Source organism: Schistocerca cancellata, chromosome 3 (assembly GCF_023864275.1).
Source record: "Schistocerca cancellata isolate TAMUIC-IGC-003103 chromosome 3, iqSchCanc2.1, whole genome shotgun sequence".
In the NCBI taxonomy this organism is placed as follows: domain Eukaryota; kingdom Metazoa; phylum Arthropoda; class Insecta; order Orthoptera; family Acrididae; genus Schistocerca; species Schistocerca cancellata.
Genome location: NC_064628.1, coordinates 342810481 through 342832325, shown reverse-complemented (window position 1 = coordinate 342832325; position 21845 = coordinate 342810481). Strand labels below are relative to the sequence as shown.

Below are 21845 nucleotides of genomic sequence, written 5' to 3'. Positions count from 1 at the left end.
TGTATTTTTTTCCTGTAGCTTTACGTGCCACATGAACTTTAGCCAATTTCTTTGTCAAAGATTTGATCAAAGATAAGATCAAATATTCCGTCAAATATATTTGACAAAGATCTTTGACGTAGCGCTAGAAGGGGTACTACACTATCATCAAACTTTTTGTCAAAGTTCAAGATGGCTGACAACAACTTGTTATTAACCGCAGCAGTTGTACATACCCCAATTGCATTGTGTGCACATGCGGAAAAGAAGTGGGGGAAAAAATGGAACCATACATACGAGGTTGACAGTCTTAAGTCCTGGGATTACAACTTGATAATAAATTCAGTTGGGAGGAGCACATCCCAGAACTGCAGAAACGCCTTAACAAATCTGTTTGCAATTCGAGTGTTAGCAGACATAGGCAACATAAAAATGAAAAAGCTTGCATACACTCATTCCATAATGTCATATGGTATAATATTTTGGGGTAAATCTTCAAGTCAAACAAAAGTATTCCGAGTCCAAAAGCGTGTAATACATATTATTTGTGGAGTAAATTCACGGACGTCCTGTAGAAACCTCTTCAAAGAACTGGGTATACTAACTACTGCCTCTCAGTATATTTACTCCTTAATGAAATTTGTCGTAAATAATATATCTCTTTTTCCAACAAACAACTTAGTTCATACATACAATACCAGGAACAAAAATGATCTACACAAGGACTTTAGTTCAAAAAGAGGTCCACTACTCAGGAACACACTTCTTCAATAATTTGCCAGCAAACATAAAAAATTTAGTTACAAATAAAGATCATTTTAAAAGGAGCCTGAAAGACTTACTAGTGGCCAACTCCTTTGACGAAATTTTTAATAGAAACAAATGATGTATTGTATTTATTCATACTATTAGTATTTTTATTTCAGCTTAAAAAAATTGTCATGTTCCACATCCACGAGGATCTCCTCAGCACGAATCTATGGAATGAAAAACTAATCTAATCTGGGTGAAGCCGTGGGTTTTACGACGACACGATAAAAGCATTCAACAAAACTTCTTACGTGAGCTTACAGTGGAAGACGTCAAGTGGTACATCAATTACTTAAGAATGGATGAGCATACATTCCTGTATGTGCTCAGTGAAGTGTATCCTCATACCACAAAGCACAATATTCACTTAAGAACTGCTACATCTTCAGAAGACAGGCTCACTGTAACACTTCGATTCCTTGCTACAGGAGAGTGTTATGTTATGTTATGTTATGTTATGTTATGTCAGGTCAGGTCAGGTCAGGTCAGGTCAGGTCAGGTCAGGTCAGGTCAGGTCAGGTCAGGTCACGTCACGTCACGTCACGTCACGTCACGTCACGTCACGTCACGTCACGTCACGTCACGTCACGTCACGTCACGTCACGTCACGTCAGGTCAGGTCAGGTCAGGTCAGGTCAGGTCTCGTCTCCAATCTTCTTATTTTATATTTGTATTCAGGGTGCCTGACGTTGTAAAGTGCCTCATCAGCTTCATACATCTCTTAATTTTGTAGTTGTCGGCACACACCAATTGTATTTACCGGCAATATTTATAAAAACACTACAGACGACAGAACGCTGCAGCGATGCTAGCGCTCCATGTGGTAACATGTCACATTGCAGTGAACAGAAGACAAGCGATTTCTTTGACCAAATCTACAGCGAGGCCCTAGATTTGATCAAATATTGGATGACATCTGACAAAGTTCCTATTACACCATCAAATATCTTTGACAAAGATTTTGGACAAAGATATTTGACAAAGAAATTTGATAGTGTAATACCGGCCTTAGGAACCACCCCAACCTCTCTCTCTTCCCCTATTCCAGCATTCACATATTAACCTCATGTAGCCTGTTTAAACCTACTGGCCCCTCTCTTCACTAGGATCGATAGACCAACATGCATCTCACTTTCATCATATTTTTACTTGTTTTCTTCTTTGATCTGATTACATTTCCTCATTGATTTTAGTTCATCTTTCACTATTGCCCCTATTCCTGCAAGTTTCAGATTTCACCTTTTTAACCCCATACTTCATCTGTCACATTCTCATTGTAATTCCCCTCTCCCTCATATTTGTTATGGTTCACTATGGACCCTTGCTCCTTCCATGTGTGACAATACAGAAAAACTTTCCCCTATCCTTAGCCACAACCCAGTCCCATATCATTCACACGTTGTTGCCTGAACATCAAATTACCCATCTCCAGTTGCAACCTTTTCTACCGCAACGAACTGTTCAGATTCCATCAGTGCATAGTCCTCATCAGCCTAGTCCTGCAAAAAGTATGTAAATCAGGCTCAAATTTCTTGCCACAAACTGTCCCTAAGTGTAAAATTCTTAGACTAATAGTATCCACCATATCTACAAAAGACTCCAAAACTCCCTCCGCATTCCACTCAAACAACACAAACTCTGCCTCGCAGACCCATTACATTTACCTCACCCTCAGAGAAACACACTCCCACCATCACACTCAACTTAGAACCTAAACAGACCCAAAACACAGTCATGAACCTGTCCTTACAAAGGCCTCAGCCCCACAGAAGTATCCGTCCTTTCCTTTTGCCACACTCTAAAATTCAATCATGCTGGACTTCTTGTAGACCTCATCTCATTCTCTCAGTGGAAACAGTTTTTCACCACCAACAATACAAGTAAGACTCAATCTAAAGCCAATGTAGAACTCTGCCTAAATCAGATAATTTCTCCATCCAAACTTTATGCACCAGCGCTGCTCTCAAATCATTCCATTAACTTTCCAGAACTATCTAATCTCTAACCTCACCTCACCATCACTCCCCATATCCCACAACATGTAACTGCAGCCCACCATCTATAAACTGATCCTAGCCTTATAATCCTACCTGCTGACAAGGGCTCCGCCTTACGGTTGTGAACTGCAGGAATTACCTGGCGGAGGGACTCCACCAACTGTCAGATTAGTCCTCCTACAAATCTTGTCACAGTGACAAAATTCCAGCAATCCAACAGGATCTCCAGTCCCTCCTCAAATCCTTACATCTACCCAAGAATCTCTCCAGAGTCTGTCTCTCCCCTCACCAATCACCAACACATTCCTACCTTCCACATGCTTCCCAAAATCCATAAACCCAAGCACCCTGGGCACCCTATCGTGGCTGGTTAATTTGTCCGCCACGGAGAAAACCTCTGTTCTCATGGACAAACACCTTTAGCCAATTACCTGAAGCCTACCCTCCTATTTAAAGTACACAAAACATTTCCTCCATCAAATCTCCACAGTTCCTATTCCTTTAACACCTGCCACTCTGCTTGTCACAGTCGATGCCACATCCTCAAACACTAAGATCCCTAATCACTGTCACCTTGCCGCTACTGAACACTACCTTTCCCAGTGCCAGACTGACTGCAAGCCAACAACCTTCTTTCTCATCACCATCACTAATTATATGCTCAAACACAATTACTTCTCCTTTGAGGGCCTCACCCTGAAAAAAAAATCCATGCTATAGCAATGGACACATGCAGGGCACCATCCTATCTATGCCAAACTATTCGTGGGTCCTCTAGAATAATTCTTCCTAACCACCCAGAATACTGAACCCTCATCTGGTTCAGATTCACTCATGACATCATCTTGATCTGGACTGAGGGAGAGGATACCTTCTCCACATTCCTCTAGAACCTCAACATCACCTCCCCAACTGGCTTCACCTGGTCCTCCTCAACTCAAAAAGCCACCTTCCTCGACGCTGACCTCTACCTCAAAAATAGCTACATCAGTAACTCTGTCCACATCAAACCTACCAACTACCAATGATACCTCCCTATTGACAGCTGTCACCCATTCCATACCAACGAGTCCCTTTCATACAGCCTGGCCACCAATGTCGTTGCATCTGTTGTGACAAGCAGCCCCTCTGCTAATATTCAAGGGCTTCACTGAGGTCTTCACAGACTGAAATTACCTTCACAACCTTATTTAGTCTCGGAATGTCCATCTTTTTAGAGTTGGCTTCAGGACTCAGCTGTCCGGTACAGTATGTCAAATCAAACACCTTTCAGCCATCTAATTTCCAAACTGTTATTTTATCTGGTTACCAGTTTCGGCAATTTACTATGCCATCTTCAGGCCCCCTGACTGACATGTAGGAAGATTCCGACCTCAGTTCTGGTCAAAATAGCAGCCCGCATTCAGATACTGGTATCTGCAGATTTCTGTTTGATACAGCAATCTCTTCAACCATCATCTCATGTTGATGGTTAAACTGAACACTGTATCAAGCGGAAACCTACAGATACGAGTATTTGAATGCTGGCCCCTATTTTGACCACAACCGAGGTTGGAATCTTCCTACACACCAGTCAGTGGTGTTTGAAGATGGCGTAGTAAATCACCGAAACTGACAGCCACATATATAAGAGTTTGGAAATTAGATGGCTGAAATGTGTTTGATTTGACATCCTCAACCAAGTTTAGTTTGATCTCCCATGCCTTGCCTCTCCAGGCCCCTACCACCTGTTACATACCCACTGCCTGGTCACAACAGAGCACTCTCATGACTATCACCCAGGACTGGAAAACTGAATCACATTCTCTACCAGGGTTCTATGGTTCATATCCCTGCAACTGACCAAAATGCAAGACCTGACCCATACATCCTCCCATCACCTACTGTAGTCCTGTCCCAGCCATCTCTTATCCCTTCAATGGCAGGGCTCCTTGTGAAAACATCCATATGATCTAGAAACTAAACTGCAACCACCATGCTGCTTTCTATGTGAGCATGAGAACTAACAAGATGTTCATCAACACGAATGACCAACACCATACTGTGGTTAAGAGACGTTCGTACCACCAGTTTCCGAGCCTACTGCCCAACATGATGAGCTCCTCTTCAATTACTGTTTCACAGCCTGTACCATTCGGATCCTACCAACCTGAATTGTGCAGAGCCCTAGATTCGAAAGGCACCTACTCCTCAATGTACATGGGGAGGTTACAGTTCCTTGGCATACATGGGGAGGTTACAGCTCCGGCGTCAGCAGTGCGATCCTTCCCACAACCATAAGGATACATGATGACCTGTCCATGTTGGACTGGCTACTGTGCTGAATTTTGGGTGCAAATGAAAATCTATTCTTATCATAGGTGCAGAAGGTCACAGTGCACAACTGATAGGTTACGTACCAAACACGGTATGTAACAGTTTGGAAATAAGATGGCTGAAATGTGTTTCATTTGACATCCTCAACCTTGTTTAGTTTGATGTCCCATGCCTTCCCTAAAAGGCCCACACTTCTATGAAATTTAGGAAAGTGGAGGTTAAACCCTGCAAGGGGACAATAAGTAAATATGCCAAACACATTCTAGAAAAGGTTGTGAAATAAGTGAAAACTGAGAAGTGTTCTAGTAACAGCTGAGTCATCAACGTAACAGCTGCACTATGTATAATATTCCTTTTAGTCAACTCTTACAACAGGCGAGAAATAGCCGCATGTCTACTCTAGACCCTGTCACAGAAGGAAGGGTGGGAGCTGTTATCATGATGATGATGATGATGATGATGATGATGATGCAGTGGTCACACAACAGCAAATTCTTTGGTGGCTGTTCTAAACTGCAATGAAATCAGTGTGGTGAAATTGCACAAAATTATGAAAACTGTAACTAAAAGGAAAACCACAAATAATGCCATAAGCATGCACGCGCATGCATGTGTGCCGCACCCCCCCCCCCCCCCACACAAAATCTTATCTTATCAGCTAAAAAATGCGGCCAGATCCCCACTGAAATTCGCTTCTGCTCTCCCATAACAATAAAAATGTAATCAGTAAAAATGTGGCATACAGTAAACTGCACACTGCAGGCAGCATACAGTAAACTGCACACTGCAGGCATCACAGACTGGTGGATCCTCTTGCCAGAATAGGCAGTCATGTGTTAAAAGGACAGTGCCAGTTCATAAGTGGACCAGGATCACTTTATCCTGTCCGATTGAGATATGTCAAGGCCAGATAGTTGGCATTGTTAACCGCAGCTTATTGTCCCTACTGCTAGCCACTCTTCCCCCCATCATTGTGTGGCTCTCTGATCCAACAGTGAAATTACTGTCTGTAGGTTAATGGCACATTGTGTTATGCCACATTCCCTATGGGCCCTCCTAGGCAATTTGGTCTGCCTATTCATTTTCCCAAATTCCCAGCCGAATGGTACATGTTTGCCCACCTCTGAAGGACGTACAGATTATCATTTACTAGCTGGATCTACTTCTCTGTTGGTTACATGTCCTGTAATGAGTTTAGGACGACACTAAATAAACTGGAGCAGATGAGAAACTGTTTTCCCTAAAGATACCTCATCTACTTGAGTGGCTTCAGGATTCCAAAGAGCTCTGCACTAAATACAGCGTATTCAAGGGAAAGGTGAATCCTAAAGACACATTCAGGGGGCACAACCCCTGACTGAGAGCTAGCACTAGTATAATCTACCTACCTTCCATTAGGTCATCCCCTTGGTTTTTTCTTATCTCCTTGGAGTGAGCAAAGAATTCACTTCATCTATCTACCATACAATCACCTTGTTAAATGTACCATCCAGCTCAATTTTATTTTCATTACAATATTTCCACCATCCACTCCAGTCTGCTCCCTGATAAATATGTTTGATTTCCTTTATCTTTTAGCAGTTTCCAAATACACAACTCACTATTGTACTCTAAGCGACCACTTTTTCACATTCCTTGTAGGCTTTCCTTTTTGGGCACATCAAAATCTTAATCTTAGTATTGAAAACCTTATTTAGTTCATCCCACATAGTGAATTTTTTATTCTATTTCTTTTTCAGTCCACCCAATAATTTGCTTCCACTGCTCTAACTTACTAACCGGTTCTGTTAATCTTTTTTATATATGTTATAAATTATTTTAGTCCTTTTGCAATGCGTTTTAGGCCAGCTTTCAAACTTGCTACATCAATTCTTCCATTTGTTGTTGAAATTTATTTGCACTAAAAGCAAATATTACAGTGCCATCAGCAAACTGTGACTGGTTCCTGGATTTTTCATTGACCCGTATCCTTTGTTCATCAGTACAGTTTAAAATGCTGAAAACTTGTTCTAAGGCAGCTGAGAATTGTATGATAATACTGGCCCTCCTTCAATTTTGAATTTCTCACTACCGTGAGTAAGTCTAATGTAAGCTGTACTACTAGTATTGAAACATACTAACATATGTTGAATAGAGAACTCATTTGTTGAAGACTGTTTGTAGAGATGTTGTTGAAACTGAGTTGGCAATTTATACTAGTCACACACCCACATTTATGACTTACAATGTTGCGAAAGGATATTGCCAAAGTTTTGTTTTATTGAATGTCAATCCTTAATGGATTTCAGTATGAGATCACCTGGTGGCATGGCAAATATTCCAATTCATTCCATGTAGCCTGGACCATGTAACTGCTGCCACAGCTTCCTTTATGCAGTCTTTCATGCACTTGAGACTGTTGGTCTTAACCTGGTAGGCCCTGGTTTTGCCATAATCCTATCAGAAAAAGCTCTTGTTCACTGAAAGATACTTTTGTGGTAGTTGTTGGAGGACATGTTGTTCCAGCATATCCAGGTATCAAAATTCCAGTCACTGTTGGTTCCACGAATGATCCAGCCACCGTGTTACATATTAAAAAGCCCATATGTTGATTTTGGGGGTGTCCCTCTCCAGTGCACACATGACGTGGATTCCATTGCCTCATATTCTACAGTTGTGTCTGTTTACAACTCTACTACCGCAAAATGTTGCTTCATCAGGGAAGCGCACTTGTTGGACATAGTTGCATGACTCATCAATCTTTTGTAGCATTTCTAATGGGGAGTTCATATGTACAACTCTGTCACAAGGTTTTCTTGTGTGAATAATCTGAATCAAGTATGCTGTTGAGACATTTTTGCAATACATAACACATCGTGCAGTGTTGAACACAGAATCTGTAACTGCAAATTAAAATCACAAAAAGCTCTATGCTTCTTTTAAGTGCTTCTCTAATGTGGTCAACTCTTTTTTTTTTCCAAGGCCCTTGGTCTTCCAGGAGATTTTACACACAACAGACTACTTGTAGTTCTCAGTCAGTTGTTCCAGAATTGAATCCTTTTCCTCATACGTGGTTGACATTTGTATCAGGTTCTAAAACAACACTGTACAGATCTAAGAGATTGCACCCATCCAAACACATTGAATCTGCCCTTCCACTGTCACCATTTTAACTGTGTACATAAATTAGTTTACGAAATATTAAACTTGTATTTTGAATACCTATCAAACAGACGCCCATTATTACTGTTCAAGACTTGTACTTGGTTCATTGTGTTATGCATTTTAAAACCATTCATAATTATCAAATTAAATAAGCAAATAACTAACCAGTCAATTCTGTTTCCAATAAGCATTTTGAAGGACTAAACCTTCACCATCAAGTGGATTTATTTAAAATCAGTGTGACTGAGATAGTATGCTGGTCCAATTCTTTGGGCATCTGTATAGAAGCAGACACAAAAATAAATATTTTAGTACATCAAACTGAAAGCTTTACAGTCATGTGGCTGATTTTGTTGCATAATTAAATAGTGGCATAAATTCCAGTCATTGATCACAGCTATATTTCGATTCATTCGATTTCATACAATACGCACTTCACTTTCCATCAACTGACATTTATAGATCATTTAACAAGTGCAAAAAACCTCTGATAATATAGGATTATCAAAAGGAAAGTTCAGTTGTGGAAACTATAGAATTATGAGACACAACTGTTGGCAAGTATGTACCTCCATGAGGTGAAGTTGCAATGCTGCCAAGAGATATACACATAAAAGTACATAAACTACCCTAATTTTCAGAACTAGAAGTACTTTCCCAGGGGAGGAGAGTTATTTTTCTCTCCTCTCCAAGCAGGGAACTATTAGTTCCAAAAGCTAGGATAGTATATATACAGTTTTATGTGTGCCTAGAACCATAGCAATTAAAATAAAAATCAGAAGAGGAAGAAGAAGAAGAAGAAGAAGAAGACGAATATGCAAAGGCTATCAAAGGCTCAGTCCTGGAGAAATGCATGATGGAAGGATATGATGGAGTGTGTTAACAAAAATGAACACTGGCTGGCTGCAGGAACAATTACTTCAAATGGCTCCAAGCACCTTGGGACTTAACATCTGAGGTCATCAGCCCCTAGACTTAGAACTCCTTAAGCCTAACTAACCTAGGGACATCACACACATCAATGCTCGAGGCAGGATTCAAACCTGCGACCGAAGCAGCCACGTGGTTCCGGACTGAAGCACCTAGAACCACTCGGCCACAGCGGCCAGCTGCAGGAACAATTAGGATAGTTACAGTTTTGCACAGGGTGGGCATGACAAATATCCTGTAAAATAATACTACACACCTTCTCTGAAACAGATAGTTCAGAATCCCACTCCTCATGATGGAAATATACTGGATCTAGTGGCAACAAATAGACCTGACCTATTTGGGATGTCCATGTTGAAATTGGGATCAGAGAGCATGAGACAGCTGTAGCAACAATAATTACTAATTTACAAAGGGTAACCAAAACTTTTAGAAAGAGATATTTGTTAAGCAAACTAGACAAACAGGCAGCAGTACCATCATATCACAATAAGGAATTTCATGCATATAGCTCCAGACCTGAGCTTGCTAAAGAGCTAAGATGTACATTTAAAAGAATAATTGGCAATGCACTGGATAGGTGTGTATCCACTACAATAGTTTATGATGGGAAAAACCCTCCATGGCACACAGCCACTGTAAAGAAGCTTCTAAAGAAACAGAAACTACTAAATACTATGCATAAAACAAAGCAAAGAGCTATAAACAGAGAGGTGCTGAATGAAACACAACTGGCTGTCATGAAGGCAATGTGTGAAGGCTTAAACCATTACCTTACAAGAATATCACCGTAAGATCTTTCAAAAAATGCAAAGAACTTTCTGGTTGTACTGTTAATGGTACCAAAGTTAGTGACCAGACTTTCTGGATGATATAGGGATGGAAAATGAGGGGAGCAAAATAAAAGCAGAACACAACACGCCGTACATGGTGACAATAGAGGCCGTTGGCAAACTGCATCCCTTCATTCATCTGACGTGTTAAACACTGAAAATAGGCCCGCAAGTATCCATCAATGAGGCAGCTATTTAGGCCTGTGTATGAGCTCCAGAAAGTAGTTCCACTGCAGCCAGACACCAGAAGACCTTCATATATGCCTTATCAGAGACTCGGCTGCTGTATATGATGGCACACCATCTCCACTACCATGGGACTCTTAAGTGTTTAGTGATGTGCCAATTGGGGCCTGGAATCATTTGTACTACTGACTGACAAGAAGGTGTCAGACATGAAGTTTTCTACCATTATCGGACTCATAAATTTTCATCACTGTTGGACTCTTGAGACTTCAGCAAGTCAAGAACCTACTCCCTTCATCAGAAAAGTTGAAGAACAGTTTAAAAAAATAGAAAATTGCACTTACCAAGTAATGATTCTATCTCCTATCGAAGTAGTCCCTTTGGCTATCTATACAAGTTGGCAATGTTTCTGGAGATATTGGAAGCAAGCAGGGAAATTTTCAACTGTCATGCTCGTAAGCTCGTTTTTCACAGCCAGTTGGATGTTTACAATATCTTGATGAAACAAGAAAAAAATCACAAGGTGAGAGGTCGTGTAAATATGGCAGATGTGGGATGACAATAACAGAATGTCTAGCCAGATACTCGATAACAGACAAAGCAGTATGGGGTCTTGCATTGTCGTGCAGTAAGAAAAATTCCTGAGAACGCCACAAATCAAGGCAACAACACTGAAATGCTTGTCACAGATGTTTCAGGACTTCGATGTAAAGGGTTATGTCCACTGTTTGACCTGGACGAACATACTCGTGGTAAACTAATCCTTTACTATCAAAGAATACAACTGGCACTGTCTTTGTTTTTTAAGGTTGTCATTTGACTTTTTTCCAAGGCTGGTGAACCATGCTCCACCATTCAGTACTTTTGACGCCTCATGTCAAGGTCATGCTGGTAGCACAGGCGACCAGCTCTGGGATTGTCTTGCACTGAACCTCTGCCTTAACAAAACCTTTTGTGCCACTCGAGAACAACACAACTTCTTGAAAGTGCCTCGCCTGCATATGCTAGCATAATCATTGGTTGCATATGTACAAGGTTACATTAAAATAACATTTGTTCCCTTTTAGTACTGCAAACCCAGAAATAAAAAAATTAAAAAAACTTGTTCTGGAACTTTTCTGGCAAAGGGAGTACAAAAGATTTCATCAAGTATTTGTTCCTTCTATAAACTGAAGTTGGGCGGAGACTTGTTTTCTAGAACTCAGCTGAGGAAAGCTTCTTTTCTATTCAAGTTATAGTTCTGCTTTTCTATTTAAGTTAAAGTTCTGAATACTACTTTATTTGGTCACTTAAAGTGATTGATTATTTCAAGCATTGTGGAATTTAATTAGTTTATTTTGTATACTTGGAACTTTAAACTAATTTCACTGGTGAATTTTGTTTTTGAACACTTACGTTCCACCACTCACATGAACTTGGAAGTGTTGGAACTGTGTTTATCAATAAATTTGTGTGATTGTCACTACTTGCCTTCTTTTGTGGATGACTCCCTAGAAAGCGGAACAATAGCTCCAAGGATAGACGGAGCCCATATCATATCTTATACAGAATTTACAGTTGAGTTTCTCGTATCTATTAACCATGATCTGGCATAGGTCGTTCAAATAAGAAGCTATGCCCAATAGTTGGAACGAAGCCCATACCACATAGCTCAACAAGAAGGGTAGCAGAAGTGATCCACGAAACTACAGTCCAACTTCCTTAACATCTATCAACAGCAGGATCTTGGCAAATGTTCTCAGTTCAAACATAATTAAATATCTCAAACAAAATGACCTCCATGTCAATGGAATAAATTCCGGAAACAATGGTTGTGCAAAACCAACTTGTGCTTTCCTCGTTTGACATCCTGAGAGCCATGGATCATAGCAATAAGATGGGTGCACTATCTACTGACTTCGAAAAAGCAGTTAGCTCAGTGGTGCTCAGTGGTACAGCTTCACTTAGTATCAAAAATGTGATTACATGGGATATCAAGTGAAAATTTAACTGCACTGAGGTTTTCTCAGCAGTGAGGACATAGCATGTTATGTTGGATGGAGAGTCATTGGTACATGCAGAAATCACTTCAGTCATGTCCCAGGGAAGTATGTTCGGATCCTTGTTGTTCAGATTAATGACCTAGCAGCCCAATATCAATAGTAACCTTTCGATCTTTGCAAATGATGCAACTGTTTATAACTAAGTGTTATCTGAAAACAAGCTGGACGAATATCCAGTAACACTTAGTAAGATTTCAAAGCGGTGAAAAGATTGGCAATTTGCTTAAGTGTTCATAAATGTAAAATTGTGCACTTCAAAACATGAAAAGACATAATATCTTATGACAATGATACCAATCAGTCACAACTGCATTATGTCAACTCATAAATATACCAGGGTGTCACAATTTGCATAGATACTAAATGAAACACTCAAATATGCTTAATCGTAGGTAAATAATGTGATAGACTTCAATTCATCAGTAGAACACTATAAAAATGCAATCAGCCAACAAAATACTCCCACGACCCATCCTGGGATATTGCTAAAGTGAGTGGACTCCTTACCAAATAGTATTGACAGGATAGTGACAATACTCAAAGAAGGATAGTCAGAAATGTCACATGCGTGCTACTCAAATCTCATCCTGGGATATTGCTTAATTGTGTGTGTTCCTTATCAAATACTGGGTGAAGCAAATAAAAGTGGCCCAGACGAGTGGATCCGATTGGACGTGATAGCCACACCCGTGATGTGCAAAACACGTATTCACCCACCACATGATCCACACCGATTCAGAGCATATGCAGACAACATCAGTGCAAGTGGAGCAGTGAAAAGGGGGCAATGGTACTCACAGTAGAGCAGTATGAAAAGTTCTGGTCAGTTGTTAGCTGAGAAGTGTAACGGTGTCAAAGTGCCAGAAAGACCGCCTGCAATGCTTAGTCTGAAAATGTGTCAAGACAGGATCTAAACGTGCCCACACACCAGGATCCAAAAGTGCCAACAGATGGAAGGTGGTCACTTTTAATATCTCCTATAGTCAGGTAGTACTGTATTCCCTTTCCTCTGCTGTCTTTCTTTGTACTCTGTTCACTGGGCAACTTTTATTTGCCCCATCCTGTACAGCTAACAGGGGATATAGAACATACACAAAAAAGGACAACCAGAACGGATACAAATTTCTTTTACCCAAGGGCAAGTACTATGGAAATGCTGAAAAAACTGTACTGGCAGACACTACAACAGACACAAACTACACACTCAAAACCCATTTTTGAAGTTTCAAAAACCAGCTTCAAGTGATGCATCTAGGAATGATCTACGTATCATTCCCATAGTGATGGCAAAGACAGGGTCAGATTAATGAGTGATTACAAAGTGCACCATACGTGAACAGAATGGGTACAAAAGCCTTAATAATTGTTGCAATAAAAAGTTCCCTCTCATTGACACAGTGATTTGCAGAGCACAGAAGGAGATTTGTATTTAATCTTCTGTCAACCATGGTAATGTCCAGTAAGCAGATAGTGTGCGCCAGCATACGATTCAGTGGTAGCAGAAGATTGTAATAGATTGTCTAATAGCACATCTCAAACACATGTGGGTCAATCCATATAAAGTGGTCCAGTGAAGGTTGCTTGACCATTTTTAAATATTTTAATTTTTTTATATGTGATTGCCCTATATTTGAGAAGTTCAAAACAGATTTTTTAAATAATTTATCTTGTACCTTTACTGGATGGCGGCCATTTTTATTTGTAGGCTCGCAGCAATTTTTCAGTCTGGAGACATTAGCGAAAATTTGAATCTCTCTGCACTGGATTAAGTTACAACATTGCAATTGACATGATTGTTTTTAGAAAAGTATCCTCTACAACATTGCCTATTACACAAAATACATTAAATTCAAAAATAAACAGTCAAAATGACCTCCAGAGTTTGGTATCCAAATTTTCAAAAATCCACTTTTTGGGCCAAAAAATAACAAACAAGGAGTGATTTATGAGACACTATTTTTTTTCCCCCCCCATGAACCATGGACCTTGCCGTTGGTGGGGAGGCTTGCGTGCCTCAGCGATACAGATGGCCGTGCCGTAGGTGCAACCACAACGGAGGGGTATCTGTTGAGAGGCCAGACAAACATGTGGTTCCTGAAGAGGGGCAGCAGCCTTTTCAGTAGTTGCAGGGGCAACAGTCTGGATGATTGACTGATCTGGCCTTGTAACATTAACCAAAACGGCCTTGCTGTGCTGGTACTGCGAACGGCTGAAAGCAAGGGGAAACTACAGCCGTAATTTTTCCCGAGGACATGCAGCTCTACTGTATGATTAAATGGTGATGGCGTCCTCTTGGGTAAAATATTCCGGAGGTAAAATAGTCCCCCATTCGGATCTCCGGGCGGGGACTACTCAGGAGGACGTCGTTATCAGGAGAAAGAAAACTGGCGTTCTACGGATCGGAGCGTGGAATGTCAGATCCCTTAATCGGGCAGGTAGGTTAGAAAATTTAAAAAGGGAAATGGATAGGTTAAAGTTAGATATAGTGGGAATTAGTGAAGTTCGGTGGCAGGAGGAACAAGACTTTTGGTCAGGTGATTACAGAGTTCTAAATACAAAATCAAATAGGGGTAATGCAGGAGTAGGTTTAATAATGAATAAAAAAATAGGAGTGCGGGTTAGCTACTACAAACAGCATAGTGAACGCATTATTGTGGCCAAGATAGACACAAAGCCCATGCCTACTACATTAGTACAAGTTTATATGCCAACTACCTCTGCAGATGATGAAGAAATAGATGAAATGTATGATGAGATAAAAGAAATTATTCAGGTAGTGAAGGGAGACGAAAATTTAATAGTCATGGGCGACTGGAATTCGTCAGTAGGAAAAGGGAGAGAAGGAAACATAGTAGGTGAATATGGATTGGGGGGAAGGAATGAAAGAGGAAGCCGCCTTGTAGAATTTTGCACAGAGCATAACTTAATCATAGCCAACACTTGGTTCAAGAATCATAAAAGAAGGTTGTATACCTGGAAGAATCCTGGAGATACTAACAGGTATCAGATAGATTATATAATGGTAAGACAGAGATTTAGGAACCAGGTTTTAAATTGTAAGACATTTCCTGGGGCAGATGTGGATTCTGACCACAATCTATTGGTTATGAACTGCAGATTGAAACTGAAGAAACTGCAAAAAGGTGGGAATTTAAGGAGATGGGACCTGGATAAACTGAAAGAACCAGAGGTTGTACAGAGTTTCAGGGAGAGCATAAGGGAACAACTGACAGGAATGGGGGAAAGAAATACAGTAGAAGAAGAATGGGTAGCTCTGAGGGATGAAGTAGTGAAGGCAGCAGAGGATCAAGTAGGTAAAAAGATGAGGGCTAATAGAAATCCTTGGGTAACAGAAGAAATATTGAATTTAATTGATGAAAGGAGAAAATATAAAAATGCAGTAAATGAAGCAGGCAAAAAGGAATACAAACGCCTCAAAAATAATATCAACAGGAAGTGCAAAATGGCTAAGCAGGGATGGCTAGAGGACAAATGTAAGGATGTAGAGGCTTGTCTCACTAGGGGTAAGATAGATACTGCCTACAGGAAAATTAAAGAGACCTTTGGAGAGAAGAGAACCACTTGTATGAATATCAAGAGCTCAGATGGCAACCCAGTTCTAAGCAAAGAAGGGAAGGCAGAAAGGTGGAAGGAGTATATAGAGGGTTTATACAAGGGCGATGTACTTGAGGACAATATTATGGAAATCGAAGAGGATGTAGATGAAGACGAAATGGGAGATAAGATACTGCGTGAAGAGTTTGACAGAGCACTGAAAGACCTGAGTCGAAACAAGGCCCCGGGAGTAGACAACATTCCATTTGAACTACTGATGGCCTCGGGAGAGCCAGTCATGACAAAACTCTACCATCTGGTGAGCACGATGTATGAGACAGGTGAAATACCCTCAGACTTCAAGAAGAATATAATAATTCCAATCCCAAAGAAAGCAGGTGTTGACAGATGTGAAAATTACCGAACTATCAGTTTAATAAGTCACAGCTGCAAAATACTAACGCGAATTCTTTATAGACGAATGGAAAAACTGATAGAAGCCGACCTCGGGGAAGATCAGTTTGGATTCCGTAGAAATGTTGGAACACGTGAGGCAATACTGACCTTACGACTTATCTTAGAAGAAAGATTAAGAAAAGGCAAACCTACGTTTCTAGCATTTGTAGACTTAGAGAAAGCTTTTGACAATGTTAACTGGAATACTCTCTTTCAAATTCTGAAGGTGGCAGGGGTAAAATACAGGGAGCGAAAGGCTATTTACAGTTTGTACAGAAACCAGATGGCAGTTATAAGAATCGAGGGGCATGAAAGGGAAGCAGTGGTTGGGAAAGGAGTAAGACAGGGTTGTAGCCTCTCCCCGATGTTATTCAATCTGTATATTGAGCAAGCAGTAAAGGAAACAAAAGAAAAATTCGGAGTAGGTATTAAAATTCATGGAGAAGAAGTAAAAACTTTGAGGTTCGCCGATGACATTGTAATTCTGTCAGAGACAGCAAAGGACTTGGAAGAGCAGTTGAACGGAATGGACAGTGTCTTGAAAGGAGGATATAAGATGAATATCAACAAAAGCAAAACGAGGATAATGGAATGCAGTCAAATTAAGTCGGGTGATGCTGCGGGAATTAGATTAGGAAATGAGACACTTAAAGTAGTAAAGGAGTTTTGCTATTTAGGGAGTAAAATAACCGATGATGGTCGAAGTAGAGAGGATATAAAATGTAGACTGGCAATGGCAAGGAAAGCGTTTCTCAAGAAGAGGAATTTGTTAACATCGAGTATAGATTTAAGTGTTAGGAAGTCGTTTCTGAAAGTATTTGTATGGAGTGTAGCTATGTATGGAAGTGAAACATGGACGATAACTAGTTTGGACAAGAAGAGAATAGAAGCTTTCGAAATGTGGTGCTACAGAAGAATGCTGAAGATAAGGTGGGTAGATCACGTAACTAATGAGGAGGTATTGAATAGGATTGGGGAGAAGAGAAGTTTGTGGCACAACTTGACTAGAAGAAGGGATCGGTTGGTAGGACATGTTTTGAGGCATCAAGGGATCACAAATTTAGCATTGGAGGGCAGTGTGGAGGGTAAAAATCGTAGAGGGAGACCAAGAGATGAATACATCAAGCAGATTCAGAAGGATGTAGGTTGCAGTAGATACTGGGAGATGAAGAAGCTTGCACAGGATAGAGTAGCATGGAGAGCTGCATCAAACCAGTCTCAGGACTGAAGACCACAACAACAACAACAACATTGTACACCTATATGATAGCAACCTACTGTAAAAATTTCAACATTGATATCTGACTATGAACAAAGATATGAATTTTTGAAAATGAGGAAATAATTCACATTACTTTACAACTGATCTTATGACTGTTGCCTATTTAAATGGTTTATTGTTTCATTGTAATAAAATTTAATTGTGACATATATTTAGTTAACACTATCACCCAATATTCATTTAGTTTATTTATTTTTAATAATGCAATATTAAACAATAGGAGCTTTCACTTTTTGTTCTATGGTAATAAAATGCCCATTTACATTTAGGTTTATTGTCAATGAAGAAGTAAATTATTGCTGGGTGTGGCATTGTTGTAGTCAGTCTGTTCTGAAACCTCTGTTAGAGTGGATGTACATACTTCGAGTATGTAGAATGTCTTATGTGCTTTGTTCTGTGCGTAATTTGTAATTCATTTTGAGAGATTAAATGGAACACAATAACATGGATGAACAGCACTCTGTTGGACAGATAGCAAGTGAAGTGTGTCACAAAACAGTTTACAGTTCAGTTTCAAAAAACTTGAAAACTGTCAATGACTTTGATGAAGCTAGACAAACTTTGTTTAAATTTCGAGTAAGTTCTTCTGTAACATCAGTGTGTGAGTGTCATGAGAAGAAATATATTCTGAAGTACAACCACATTTTTGGAAGGAAAAGTGCTGTGATCCTCTTGAAGTTCATAAAATGCCATTTAATAACAGTTTGAGGGAAATAAAACTTTAACATTTGTCCTTGTTATGTGAGAGCAAAACAGCTTCCCAAGGGAAACATAATGTGATCCCTGGAAATACCATGTGCCCAAATTGTTACTCAAAAATATTTGTTGTGAATCCAGAACCAGAATCATGTACCCTTGATAATGACAATTAATATTCCTAATGATGAAGCTGTTAGCATATTGGATTTTGCTTGTTCCAAGTTAGACGTATCTCCTGCTTCGAAAAAAATAAAATTAAGTAGCAGAAGAAGAAAAGCAGCTATTGAAAATAAGATACAACAAATTCCAGACAAAATTAGAAAAGACTTGGAATCATGCTTTAATAATACAGATACCAACATTATTTCTAAAGAAGAAGAAAACCAACACCAGCATCATCTGAAAATGGATATTTGAGCTTAATAGAGAAAGTAAAAATTATATGTTCAGTGACATCTAAAGTGGAAAAAGTTAAAATTTTGAGTTTTCTCCCTGACTCATGGTCAAGAGAAAAAATAGTTCATGAATTCAACATTTCTCATCGTTTGGTTAAACTAACCTGAAAATTAGTGAAAGAGCAAGGCATTCTTTCAGTTTTAGGAAAGAAGAAAGGAGTAGGTCTAAGTGAAGAAACAAAAAGATCCAGCAGTTTTTTGAAGATGATGAAAACAGTAGAATATGCCCAAGTTGCAAAGATAGCAAAAGAGTTGTTATAAATGGAGTTAAAGTAACAAAGCAGAAACGACTAGTGCTGTCAAATTTTACTGAACTTTATGTAGCTTTGAAAAATTCTCATCCTGAATGCAAAATTGGAAGGTCGAAATTTTGTGACCTCAGCCCTAAGTGGTGTATTTTGGCTGGATCCTCAGGGACACACTCCGTATTTGCTTATATCATCAAAATGTCAAACAGACGATTGCAGGTGCAAAATTCAGTGATCTTAACTACAAAGAGTTACTAGATTTAATGATCTGTGCACTAACAGTTATGACTGCATGATGAGTTTGTGGAATAAATGCCCTGGTAAGGAAACAGTTACTGAATTGTTTCACGAATATGATGAGGAAATGCCAGACAGTATTACCTTCAAACAGTGGCTCAGAACCGACAGGGCAGAAATGATAAAAGTGGTTAAATCTCAGGAAGAGTACTTGGAATCTTTAATTGATAACTTACAAAAACTCAAGTCACCACTATGTTTCTAAAATCCAAAGTAAGTTTTTGAAGGACAAAAAAGCCAACTTCATGAAACTGAATGCATAGTGCTAGCTGATTATGCAGAAAATTTTACATTTGTGATTCAGGATGCAATACAAGGGTACCACTGGGTCAATGACCCGGCAACAGTGTCGCCATTTATTCTCTACTTTAAAAATGAGATGAAGCTTGCAGTTCTTCAATTTGCATTCTAAGCGACTACTTGGAGCATAACACTTCGGCTGTAGATGTGTTTCAAAAGTATGTTATAAATTACATAACAGAAAATTTTCCCAATGTTGAGAAGCTGATATACTTTTCAGATGGAAGTGGTAGTCAGTATAAGAACAAATAGAATTCTTCAAATCTGTGCAACCACAAAGTAGACTTTGGGTTGGAGGCTGAATGGCACTTTTTTGCATCTTGCCATGGTAAAAATGCATGTGATGGAGTAGGAGGTACAACAAAACATGAAGTAAGTAAAGCCAGCCTACAAAGACCAACCACAGACCAAATTCTCACAGTACAGGACATGCATGTCTTTTGCAAGGATAATATTAAAGCCATTACTATTTTCTTATCAAGAAAGAAGAAGGGGTTCTGCATATGAAAACAACACTTCAAACCAGATTTGAGAACTGTATAGCAATAAAAGGAACAAGGCATTTCCACAAATTCTTTGGCATTGCAGAAAACTTAGTTCGATGCTATGTAACATCAGAAACCGAAATTTATGAGGATCATTGGGTCAGTAAAATTACATCTATGTCTTTAACATTGAATGACATAGTGGCATGTGTGGACAGTGGTGGCTTGCAGAGGTTGAAAGAATAAGTTTGGAAAACAATGATGTTTTTGCGCATTTTTACCACCCTGCTGGCCCAAGAACATCATTCAAGAAATCTACTAGTGACAAAGTTTAGATACAAATGAAAAATGTTTTAAAGAAACTTTCAGGGCTTGAACTTACCACAACAACTGGGAGGTCTTATTCTAGATCACAGAAGCAGTCTTAATAAATAAGTGTTCTTAACATTCACCACCAGGTTTAGGAACAGTCGCATCTCAAAGGATCTTAATTGAAAATATTTACCTCAAGTATGTCAAAATAATATAAATGTTAATTTCAGTGATGTTTCCACTTTTTTATATAATTCAGTACCTTACTTCAATAATAATTGATTATATCCCACCAATATCACACATGAATAGGCAACAGCCGTAAGATCAGTTGTAGAGTAATGTGAATTATCTCCTCATTTTCAAAAATTCATATCTTTGTTCACAATCAGATATCAATGTTGAAATTTTTACAGTACTTTGCTATCATATAGGTGTACAAACGGTGCAAAAATCATATTTTTATATTCAGTCCCACCCGAGATAACCAACCCCAAACTTTAAAAAAAATGAAAATTTTCAAATTTCAAAAATTCATAAAAAATTAAGGAAACATTTGTATGTGTTCTTGCTCTGTATGAGGCTAGTAGTGTATGATGTCTAACTATAGGAAAAAATAGACTCTCATAAAACACTGTTTGTTATTTGTGGGCAAAAAAAAAAATGGATTTTTTAAAATTTGGATACCAAACTTTGGAGGTCATTTTGACTGGTTACTTTTGATTTTAGGGTATTTAGTGTAATAGACAATGTTGTATAGGACACTTATAAAAAAAACTGTGTCAACTGCAATGCTGTAACTTAACCCAGTGCAGAGATATTCATATTTTTGCTAACGTCTCTAAACTGAAACATCGTCGCGCGCTTGCAAACGAAAATGCCCGCCATTCAAAAAAGGTGAAAGGTAAAATTTTCTTAAAAACTGTTTTGAACTTCTCAATTATAGGATAATCACATATAAAAAATTAAAATATTTAAAAATGGTCAAGCAACCAACTTAATTTTTATTGGACCACTTCATTTGGATTGAACCAAGTGGCAAAGTGAAATAGCGTAAATGAGGAGGGAGGGGGGCAGGGGGAGGGAGGGAGGGAGGGAGGGAGGGAGGGAGGGAGGGAGGGAGGGAGGGAGAACGTGATAAAGGAAACAAAATCTGGTAGTAAAGATGGCTAACACACAGCACACTTGTAGCAATGTATACACACCGTCTCCTTATTGGACATAACTAAGGTTAAGGTGGTCAATAAAAAATACATGAACGTGACTGAGGAGGTCAATAAAAAATAAATGAGTATGACTAAAAATATGGGTCAAATCCAGGCAGGCATACATGACAATTCAGTGAAAATACAAAATTAATAACATGTGAAAGAAGCCCAAAACAAAATTCTTACCTCAGCTGACACAGCAGTAGTATTCATATCATTCTGATAACCACCATGTGAACTCCCTAAATGGACAATAAAACAGTAAACAATAACTCACAATGCAAAATTGTTTGAATTACTTCTTATTCACA

General features: G+C 39.2%; 1 protein-coding gene across 1 annotated transcript in view; it reads right to left on the bottom strand.

Moving 5' to 3' along the window:
• Positions 1 to 21845, bottom strand: part of LOC126175036 (uncharacterized) — a 215493-nt gene that overhangs the window by 141658 nt on the left and 51990 nt on the right. The window contains exon 5 of the mRNA XM_049921538.1: positions 21721 to 21776. Coding sequence (XP_049777495.1) covers positions 21721 to 21776 — 56 coding nt within the window. The remainder of the gene's footprint in view (positions 1 to 21720; positions 21777 to 21845) is intronic.